Here is an 11,089-nt window from a genome sequence, read left to right as displayed (position 1 = left end):
TAGCAGTGGAAATGGACACTGATGTATTTGTAGCATTTGTGGAAGAGGAGTCCCTTTTTTTTTGTAACCGACAGTGCAGCCGCCCGTGAGCCCCGCTGGTGCTACCCGGAAATATTACAAGGGCCGGAAAGGACCGATGTTAAGGGAGCACACGTCACTCACTTTTACCCAAAAATATTACCACCGACCATCCAAAATTGTCTCGGCCGTCGATTTTTTTTATCTGAAGCTCCCTGTCGACGCAGACCGGTGGTAATGAAGTGAACAGACGGCGGCTGCGGTATCCTATGGGGTTGGTTTCTTCTGGGATCCGTGTAAGTGTTGACCCAGCTCAGCATCAGTGAAAATGGCTCTCGCTAAAGCCTGGAAAACAGCACGCAGAAATGGTAGCAGGCGATAGCTAGCTAGTCGGTTAGAAGAAGGCGTGACAGGCCTCATCCATCTGCAACTGTGCTCTGGATGCGTAGGTAAACATTTGCCGAATATAGGTTACGCATATGTATAAGCTAACGTTAGCATCGAAATGATAACGGTAGTCTGCATGGTTTTAATGGTGCGGTGTGGAAAGATGGCTAACGTTAGCTGCAGCGGCTGTGTGGTTTTCTAGATTGCGTGTGGCTGCAAATGGCTAAACACGCCGAGCCAGTGTACAATATTGTGCGAAGGAGAACCGTGAAGTTTTGCATGCAAGCGCGTCCAATGTTTTCCTTATTTTTTTCTTCGAAATGTTAGCCAATACTATTACAGGATGCCTCCTCAAAGTGCATCCGTTATGTCTTGCGCCCGACTCAACAAATGTTTACATAGTGCAGCGGTGTGTTACAGTGATGTTCATTTGAAGCATTTCTGCCTTTCTTCACAGGATTGGTGTTTTACATTAAAATGAGAGGCAGCCAAACATGCGATAGATTATCTCCCTCATCTACCAGGGGAGCTCACTCCCCACCAGGTTCATCGCATCGATTAGAGGAAACGGTAAGATATAACGAGGTGAGCAACACGATTCAGTGAGTGGTTTAAATGTAGCCAGACTACTTTCAGCCTGTTCACAAGTAGAGTAGTAATGGTACATTTGAATAGAAAGCCAAACTTACTGTTAGGCAGGTAAAGACAAATGCATAATGCCACAGTTAGATTCTCTTTTCAGTTTTGTTGTCCAATAAGACCTGTATCTAAAGTGGATTAATTGAAATGTAAACATCTTAAATATGTTTGGTTAAATTATATTTATAATTTAATGTTGATGTCATTGCACATAGAGATAAGAAACTCAATGAAACAATATGTTTAGTATAATTAAGTGGCCTAGACATGTACATACAAATGAATCATTATACAGAATGAAATATAATTTGGACAATTTGCATTAGATGCAACCTTAACAGGCCAGTCACCCTTTAAGGTATTACACATAACAGATGCTTTGTAATGACCACTGAGGTTATTGAGCGCTATTCATTTAGTAAGAAAATACTATAATTAGATAATACTGAGACTGAACTAAATCTTTGTTGGCCTTTGTCACAGTTTAATAATTAGTAAACTAAAACAAAAATTAAAAAAGTCAATAATTTACATTATTGTTAGTATGGGGTTTTCATTTAATTGTCTGTTATTACAAAATGTGGACCAGAAAAAACATCCTTGTGTTAATAATTGCAAATCTTTAGTTGCAATTATTACCACAAGGATGTTTTTTCTGGAATTGTTACAGCACAGATGGTAAAATGTATCATGGACACCACCAATGTAAGTAGTGGGTAAAACATAAATAATCAGTTATGTACAAGCACCTTCATTTTACAAAAGAACGGCATCTGCTATGCAATGTGGTTTTTCATGAAACATTGCTACACCTCTCTTTACTCAATAAAAACTTGGTACATGCAGAAAGCCACTTTTGCTGTACAGATTACAGTGTGAGATACTGTACATGACAGAGGTGCCTCAACATATAAGCATTAAAGGGATATGTTAGTGTGAGTATAATTGGTGGATTACCTCCTAAAGTAGCTTTTTTCCACTAACCTATATGGCGGAGGCATACTATTATACAACTATTACAACTATATGCATAGACAGTAAGAATAATAAAGGTAACTTGAATTTAATATATTTCTTAACATATTGAATAGTCTGGAAAAGTAGAAACATCTGTAGAGGGATACCCTAAATTGTTGAGTTTTGCTGTCTTCACCCTTCAAAAATGGAAAATGTAGCAGGGCAGCTCTGAACCTTTGAAACTTTATGTAACATAAAATAATGTTGTGGTATCATGTATAGTGTGTATGAAGGGGAAGAAGGTCAAATGAAACCTTGTGGACTGTACTGGATGAATACAAGTAATAATGATACATTTTAATGTTGACGTGCAGACTTAGGTCTCTTTCTATTTAGATGTACCTTATTGGATGGTGCACCTTGTTATAGATATAAGTACAGTCCTGTTCCCCTCTATGACTTTCATCCCTTTGTGAATTTTTTCCAGCTGTAGGAACATCTTGGCTGAACAAGGATGAGGAGCCTTGCTTAGATGAAGGATAATGTCAACGCAGTTACTCTCAAAGGAAACAAGAAGTCATTTCTTCTGCTTCTCAATAAAAACCACATTTTTAGCATTTTTTTTAATTAGATGGAACTCATCTACTTGTCTTAAAGACACTTTTACCCTTTAATCATAAACTCATCTTCCCGGCCACCCCACTCATTTTGGAAAAAGAGTGTGGGCATTGGATTATCAACAGGGAGCACCAGAAGTTAACTATCTGGAGGGACGAACTTGGTATTTAAGACATTCAAGTAGTTCTGGGAAATAAAGTAGAATAACCTCACGCTAAAGTTTATCTTTCACCAGTCACTGGTGGGATCATTGTTTTTTCGCTCCTAGCGCTGGAGGTTTGGCGCCTGCACCCCCATGTGCCAGTGAGTGGGAAATGTTCCAATTTGGAAAGTACAATCTGGACATTATAGAGATGTTAAGTGGGCACCAGGCCCACCAGTTTAAAGGCCTTGGTTTAGATCGACAACTACAGCATCAACAGCAAGTGCAACTTCACCAGCATCAACTCCAGCAGCAGCAGCAACAACAGGCTGAATCTTCTGGAGCTCTTCTGTCTGGACTTGGCTTGGGACCCCTGCAGGGGTCAAGAGGTAACGCCTTTTCTGATTCTGCCTCCATTTTTGCCAAGATGAGTGCCCCTCCTCCCCCACCTTTACAACAACAGCCTTCCTCATCTCAGAGCTCTCGTTCAAAGTCAAGCAAGATGAGCAGCAGCAGCTCAAGCCATTCGTCAGGCTACCCACAGTTCCTGCGCTCTTTCCACCCGTCTGAGGCAGCACTAGCACAGGAGCAGTTACATCCAGGTGTAGGCCGTTTCGAGCACTTTGCTGGGGCAAGTAGCAGTAGTGGGAGTGCTGGGGGTTTAGGAGGATTAATAACATCAGCACCTCCACCCCCTCCTCCTTTGCATCCCAGCCTCTCTGTCCCCCAAGCATCATCTGGTCCTTCCTCTTCCTCTCCTTCCCCTTCAACATCTGTGGCCACCTCTAATAACCCTTCTAGCAGCAGTACAGTCAGCTCTTTGGGACACCAGTTGGTTGGGGCCCAGTCTGATGCACGAAGCCTTCACCAACAGTTTAGTTGCATGTTAGCTGCTAATCAGTATTTCCTTTCTGGGGTGCCTTCTAATGCTAGTTTAGAGCAATTTCTTGTTCAACAGGGAACGCATAACCACTTAGGGCTTAGTTTGAGTCATACAGGCGGGGACCCTAGTCTTGCTCCGCCTCCTGCTTTGCATTCTTCTCACTCACATGGCCACTCCACTTCCCAGCCACAGCAGGCTCCACATCAGCCCCCTCAGCAGCAACAGCTTCCACCTCACACTCTTTCTCATCCTCACTCTCATTCCCATCCTCACCACCCACTCCACCCAGGCTCTCATTCTTCATCACTGAGTGGCTTCGACTTCCAGGGCATCCCTGTTCTCTCATCAAATCAGTTAGCCTCTCTGATGCAGCAGGAAGCAGGTTTGCCTCTCCCCTTGCCCCTTCATTTATCCTTATCTAAAGATGACGGTAAAGGTGAAAGCAGTGGAGGTGGAAGTAGTAGTAGTAGTGGTGGCAGTAGCAGTAGGAGAAAGAAAGCTATGGCTGGCTATTTGCCACAGAGAAAATCTGATAGTGCTAGTAATAGCAGCAGTGGTCATGGCCATGTCAGCCACAGTGGTAATCTCACCACTAGCAGTCATGGTCAGCCCCCGGCTTTAATTGGTAGTGGGGTTGGTATGTCGAGTATGGGTGGAGACCCATCATCCATTCTAGCCTCATCATCTTCATCCTCATCAGTAGTTTCTTCCTCCTCCTCCTCTGCTCCCTCTTCCACTGCTGCCTCAGTACTGGTTACTAATAATTCTCACCTTTCTAAATCTGATCTGAGCTCAATGCAACCCAACAACTCAGAGTCTGATGTAGAGCCTGTTTATAGCTGTGGAGAGTGTTGCAAAAGCTTTCCTCACCTTTCAAGCCTTCGCAGGCATTTGCGCATGCATGAGCCAACTACAGCAGGCACTAGCAATGCTTCCTCTACTGGCCCAAACCCCATTCATATTAAACCACAGGCTGACCCAAGCCTTCCCCATTCTACCCAAGAAACCCTGCAAACCCTGCAAACCCCGCAAACCCCGCAAACCCCGCAAACCCCAACAATTTCTTGTCCTAGCCCAGACAAAATATTTAACTGTCCTGACTGTGGCAAAGGCTTTAAGAAAAAAGGGCACCTCCTGCAACATGGAGTTTTACACTCTTCAACGCGCCCATATGGCTGCTCCACCTGCTCTCGGGCTTTTAATCGTAGAGAATCATTGACACGCCATGAGAAGATACATGAGGAAAAGCCTTTCCGATGTCCCGCCTGTGGTCGTGCCTTCCGTGAGAGCACCTCTCTACTGAACCATGCTGCCTCAGGCACCTGCGGCAAGCCAGGTAGGGGACCCAAACCAAGGGGGAGCAAGACAGAAACTGAGGGTCAGGACAGAGTCGGGGGAGGGGGTAATGGAGGAGTGGGAACTTATCACAGCAATAGAGGTGTTATTTATGGGAAAACTGAGGAAGACGATGGTGTAATCATTGTGGGGGAAGGAGAACCAAAATCAGGTTTAGGATGTGATGGTCTTTTTCAGTCTGCAAGGGGAGGGAATTCAAATGACAGGGACAGAACAGATGCTAAATACCCCACTGACTACTCTCGGAATCGTTACACAGGCTACCATGATGACCATCGTTCTCAGGGGAATCCATCTCCATGCTACTCTGGTGCCTCCCCCTGTGGAAGTGGGATGGCGGGCCCAGCTCTGAGAAAGGCACCATTGGCTCCAACACTGCATCCACACTCACAGAGCCACAACCAGCACCACCAACAGCAGCAACAGCCCCACCTGCCCCTTTCGTCTCTACTGGATGACTCAGAGGATGATGTCACTAGCTCTGTCAATAATGCAATCTCCGCAATAACGGCAGCTAGTAACAGTGGAAATAGAGGGGACGATAGGGGAGACATCATTGGAGGACTTCTAGGTGGTCTTGGTTTAGGACCTCTTGGCTCACCTTCATCTACATCTGGTTTGGATAAGAATTTCAGAGGTGGTGGGAGCCAGGATACCATGAGCAGCAACCAACAGAATCTTGCCGCCAAACCAAAACGTCCACGCAAACCGAGAGCTAAAAAAGATCCTGCAGCTCCTGGACAACCCCCCAAACGTAGGCAATACACCCCAAGAATGGGGCCCAGTGGCCTCCCACGCACCCACCTCTGCAGTGTTTGTGGCAAGGGTTTTGCACGTCGCGAGACCCTGCGCAGGCATGACCGCATCCATACTGGAGAAAAGCCCCATCACTGCACTGTTTGTGGAAAGTATTTTAGAGAGGCTTTTCACCTCAGCAAGCATCAAACAGTCCACTCTGGGGCAAAAAATTACAAATGCAGCATCTGTGGGAAAGAGTTTGGTTACTCCCAGAGCCTCAGGAGGCACAGCAAACTCCATAAGAAGGGAGAGCTGGAAGAGGTACCCACAACACCAGCTGCGGAGAACCCCAACAGCTTTAACCCAAACCCTCAATGTAGCGTGGCCCAAGACAGGAGCCAGAACCAAGCTCCAAGCACCTCCTCCTATTACTCCTACCCTCAAGACGTCAAACCTCAAGACACCAACCCCCAGACACAGCCTCCACCGCATCCACAGACCCAACCTCCGCCTCGACTCTACACCTGTGCTATATGTTGGAAGTCTTTCCGCCACCACTTCCATTTGACTGCTCATCACCAGACGGTTCATGAAGGTGGGGGTGAAAAGTTATTCTGCTGTGAAGTATGTGGGAAAGCATTTGCTTACGCGAACAGCCTCACCCGACATAGGCAGTCACAGCATGGGATAACCCGCTCTGAAGCAGCTAACTCACAAGAAGGCAGCAGTGGGTCTGTAGACAACAGACGTGTGAGTGATGTTAATCAGTCAACATCAGAGAGTGAGGCTGCTACCAATACCCTGCTACAGATGGCTCCTTCCTCTGAAGGCCATGGAGGGCAGGGTCTTAGTGTCGTCACTCATAGCCACCAACAGCCACCCCAGCAACCACCATCTGGTTACTCTCCCCTCTTCTATGATGCTGCAGCCCAATCCTCAGCCTCTGGTGCTCCCTCTTACTCACAGCCTCTGCCTCCAAACTCTACTATCATGGCCCCTCAGCACCCGCATTCCCCAGCCGGGGTAAAAGGAGAGCACATATATCCAGCTGGATCCCGTAGCCGTACGCTCCACACCACAGCCCCGTTCCAGCCCCTCACCGAACTGCCCTCCACTGAACATCATCATCTGCATCATCATCACCATATCTCCCCCCACCATCATCTTCATCCTCAGTCAGGTACCCAGTCCCAGCAAAACCTTGACTGCAGCATCCAGTTGTCAAATGATGACATGAGACGACAAAAGAAGAAAAGAAAAAGGTCTGACCGGAGAGATTGGAGGGAAAATAAATTGGAATCCCAAGATTTAGTCAGATTCGATGAAAGCAAAAAGAAGAGAAAGATAAGTTGTACAATAAGAGGGCAGTCGAATAAAAAACAAGGCTCTCTTCGCTTGACGATTAGACGAGGCGAGGGATCAGGTGGTAGTGGCTATAAGCTTGTCAACACCGGGGGAATGAAGGTGCAGATCCTCTCGTCTCTCAAAGTCCCAGTTAAACGTTTTGGCTGTCCTATATGCCCCAATTCTGTGTTTTCCCGTAAAGCGGGACTGTTAGTCCACATGGCAGTTAAACACCCACAAAGAGCCTCTACCACTCAAGAGCGACTAAGGTGCCGTGTATGTGGGAAGCAGTCTCCCAGGCCTTTGGCAGCCTTCATTCATCGGGCCGTCCATCGTGCCAAAGGGACTTTTTCTTGCCGACGCTGCTCCACTCGCTTCTGGAATGCTACACTGCTCTACAGGCACAAGGTGTCCTGCCGCCGCAGGGCAAAAGGACTGCAACGAGGAGACGCCAGCAGGCTGAAGTTATCAAAAAGAGCAGGAGAGAAGGAGACCCGAGAGGGTCAGGCGGAGATGCCATTAACACAGGGACCATACAGATACTGAGCATCCTGGTATCTGAAAAGAGGCAAACCAGAGAGAGATTTCAGTTCTTAAATGGGAAGGGGGAAAAAAAGGGACTTGAAAAGGCAAAAGCTGCCTTTTCAAGAGTTATCCTCATGTCTCTGTTGACATCTATTCTGCTTAATATTAGAATGCGTGTGTTAACAACTACTGTAGAGCATCCTATAAAATATCACCAGAAATTCTTCCAGGTTATATTGGAAGAGGTTTTCAAAGATGTGACTGTTTCCATAGATTCATTAACCCCTTAAGTGCATTGACTCTGTGCTTGGCTGACACTGTGCAGTAACTAGAAAAGTTTAGGTGAAATGACCTGCTAATGTATCTCTTTCCCATAACTAGACTCCCTGCTTCACCTCTTGCTGTATGATAAACGTCTCTGCTGTGTACTTTGTCTTGTTGTTGTTCACTTAGAAGATTTTTTTTAAATGTAAAGTGCATTTATTAGGAGTAGGGACATGAGGACAAAGACCTTTTGTTGATAGTTTGTCAGTGCATGTTTGTTCTCTGGTCAAGTTTTTAGCTGAGGTTGTGAAATCACTCCTACAGTATGTGATGGTTTATTCAGTATATCCCTGGAGTTTGTAGTGTAAAACTTGATTTGAAGGTTACTCTATATTCCCCAGTGATTGAATCACATATAGTTAAATTGTCAAAGTTGCTGGTAATTAGCATTTCAAGGATCCCTCTCCTGCCAAAATGAAGAATCTTTCAAAAAGCCTTGCTTAGTATGTACACTTTACTTCATTTATTTGAGATATTCCTAGCTTTTATACCAAGAGATTGAAAACAGGTAAAACAAGTGGACTGTAACACATGTTTATCTCATGTTATTTGTATGCTCTTTTTAGCAGTGATTATTTCTACTGTACTTCACGGTGTGTAAAAGACAAGGACCTATTATATTAGAAACAAATGTAATATTCCATGTATTTATGTGTGTAACCCAATCAGTCTTCATGCAAACCTTATACTTAACCCCTTTTACTTTTTGCTGAGTTGCAATCATATTATTACTGTCCCAATTTGGTTTTTTTTTCTGCTAAAAATTTACATTTTAAGTAAATCATGTCACTTTATTCACATGAAATGTTCATACCCCTGTCAAGCCTTGCTTTTCTTTTTCTTCTTAAGAAAAAATATAGTTTTAGTAGATTTCTATCACATTATTTACTGATAAGTCAGTAGTTGATTATATTTCAGCAATGAATAAACCTTAAGTGTAATCATTTGTTTTCCTTTCATTTCTCATTCAAAGTTGACAACTGTAATATCCAGAAGATGTTACAAACAGCTAGTCATGAGTAAGTTTTAACTTTCACCAAAGTCAGTAATGGATATAATAAGTTTTAGCTTGATGTCCTATGCGAATTTCATATCAATTTGTGGATTAAATGGTTATTTTTGTAGGATGTATCATAATCACCTTCATTGGCCAAGTATGTGTAAACATACAAAGAATTTGAATAGTTTGCATTGTTCTCAGTTTGCACAGAAATTATATATATATATATATATATATATATATATATATATATATATATATATATATATATGAAAAGAGAGATGTGCAAACATATTAAGAAAAAAACACGAATGATCTTTATTAAAACAAAACAAAAAAATCTATGTGTTCTGAAAGTTGAAAACTATAAAAAATGGTTTGACATGGATGATCATACAGTATGTTGTATGCTGAATAGAACGTAAAGGATTTGTATTAACGGTGGCAGACAATATTGACTTATAAACAAACCAATCGATTAAAAGACATAATCTATAATAGGATCAATGTATGTTTTGGTACACAGGGTTATACAAGTGTATGACAGATGTAGCTGTTCATCAGAGTCTCTGTTCTGGAGTAAAGTGTTGTGTAGTGCTTACCAGAGGGGAGGCAGGTTGAATTAAGGCCTAATGTTACTGCCAGATTATTCTGGGGTAATGTCTTGCTTTCAATAATTAAAATGCTCAGTACATTATCACTATATTAAAATAAAGGGCTGTGTACAACACCTCACTCCACCAGATGGCAGTAAGCAACTCATTTATACTGTCCTCTTGGCCTGGTGTGGATGTGTGGCAGTCACATGGATTTTGCACTGATAGGGGGTGGACTGGATAGTGTTGTATGACTCAGTGAATTATCTGCCCGATGAATACCTAAAAGCAAATACAATGCTTGAGTATCACTTGGTAATCTCACTTTAATGTTAAGAAATTAATATGAAATTAAATGCATGCATTTTTGCATTTGTATAAAATATATAAGTTCACAGCATTACATAATTTCATTCTTATTGTTCCCCTTTCTGTGATTCCAAATCAATTATGTCATTATTTGAAAATATCTGAAACGGTCAAATCTATTATACTTTACTGAGTGACCCCAATGTGTTGATTTAGATTACAGTTGAATCTTGAATGAATCATTGCTATTTATTATATGTCAAAATGACTTAGTTAAACGTGTGTTTGAATTCTGATTCAACATAACAATGTGTTTAGCTTTGTAACATAAAATATGATTAATCTCCACTGCTTTAGGTCAGGTCCCATGTGGTTATGATCCAAGGGGCCCACTAACGGACAAAGCGTTTAGTTGGATAGTTTTACTGTAAAGAAAAGCACAGGATCACAGGACAGGGTCGACTAAAGGGGCCAAGGACATTAATGTACAACTAATAATCACATTTATTGCACAGTATTCATAAGGACTATTTGCGTATTAAGCTGCAAGATTACTTGACTGTCAGTTATTTACACGTCCAGCTCTGGAAACAAAACAAAGAAGTGAACTCCTGTGGCGCGCGATGTTTTTGCATGTGCTCTGCAACAGTAGGCTACAGTAGACACCCCTCGCGCTTTTTGTGTTTCGAACTGGTCTCACGCGGCTGTGGCAGACGCTGAGGGGAATCCGAGCGGGCGGGTTTCTTCGACCTATTTCTGTCCAATGGGCGCGCATCGTGGGAGGAGCCGCGAGTCTGCAAAGCCAATTGTAGCCAGAGCCGCGAGCGGACAAGGCATCCTCTCCGCGTGGCTCGTACACGTGAGCTAGAACAGCTATTGTACGCCGCGAGGCAACGTGCAGGAGCGCTGCTCGCCTGAAAAAACGACAGTCACGTTTTCTGTGGATTAGAAAAGGAGACTGGAAAAGCCATGCTGCACTACCTGATTATCACAGCAAGACAAAACTGTGCTTTAATAAATATTAGAACGGTTTGAGGCAGTAATCCTAAGAATAAATAAATGACTTTCATTTGAGATGTCAATGTCTACAGGTGTAAAGACATTTTACTTGGTGTCATTCAAAGGATTTATTTGTGATATATACAATAGCTACAGTGTAGTCTTGGCAATGACATTCTTGAGTCTCAAGCTCTTTCAACAATGGAACATGAAAGTAAACCTAAAATAGTGCAACATTTTAAGTATTTTGCAGA

At 43.2% G+C, this 11,089-nt stretch overlaps 1 protein-coding gene across 3 annotated transcripts; it reads left to right on the top strand.

The window, feature by feature from the left end:
* On the top strand, positions 1-8,875 carry LOC307012926 (uncharacterized protein). Of its 3 annotated transcripts, none has more exons than XM_079640125.1 (3): positions 1-314; positions 863-975; positions 2,489-8,875. In XM_079640125.1, the coding sequence occupies exon 3, from the start codon at positions 2,934-2,936 to the stop codon at positions 7,626-7,628; it is 4,695 nt and encodes a 1,564-aa protein (XP_079496251.1). In that variant the 5' UTR covers positions 1-314; positions 863-975; positions 2,489-2,933; the 3' UTR covers positions 7,629-8,875. The 3 variants fall into 3 exon arrangements, with proteins under 3 accessions (XP_079496251.1, XP_079496252.1, XP_079496253.1); XM_079640126.1 differs by having other exon boundaries at positions 863-990; XM_079640127.1 differs by lacking the exon at positions 1-314 and adding an exon at positions 327-467.
* The last annotated feature ends 2,214 nt before the right edge of the window (positions 8,876-11,089 follow it).

Source organism: Notothenia rossii (assembly GCF_949606895.1).
Source record: "Notothenia rossii genome assembly, chromosome: 7".
Classification (NCBI taxonomy): Eukaryota; Metazoa; Chordata; class Actinopteri; order Perciformes; family Nototheniidae; genus Notothenia; species Notothenia rossii.
This window is presented reverse-complemented; position numbering and strand designations above follow the sequence as displayed.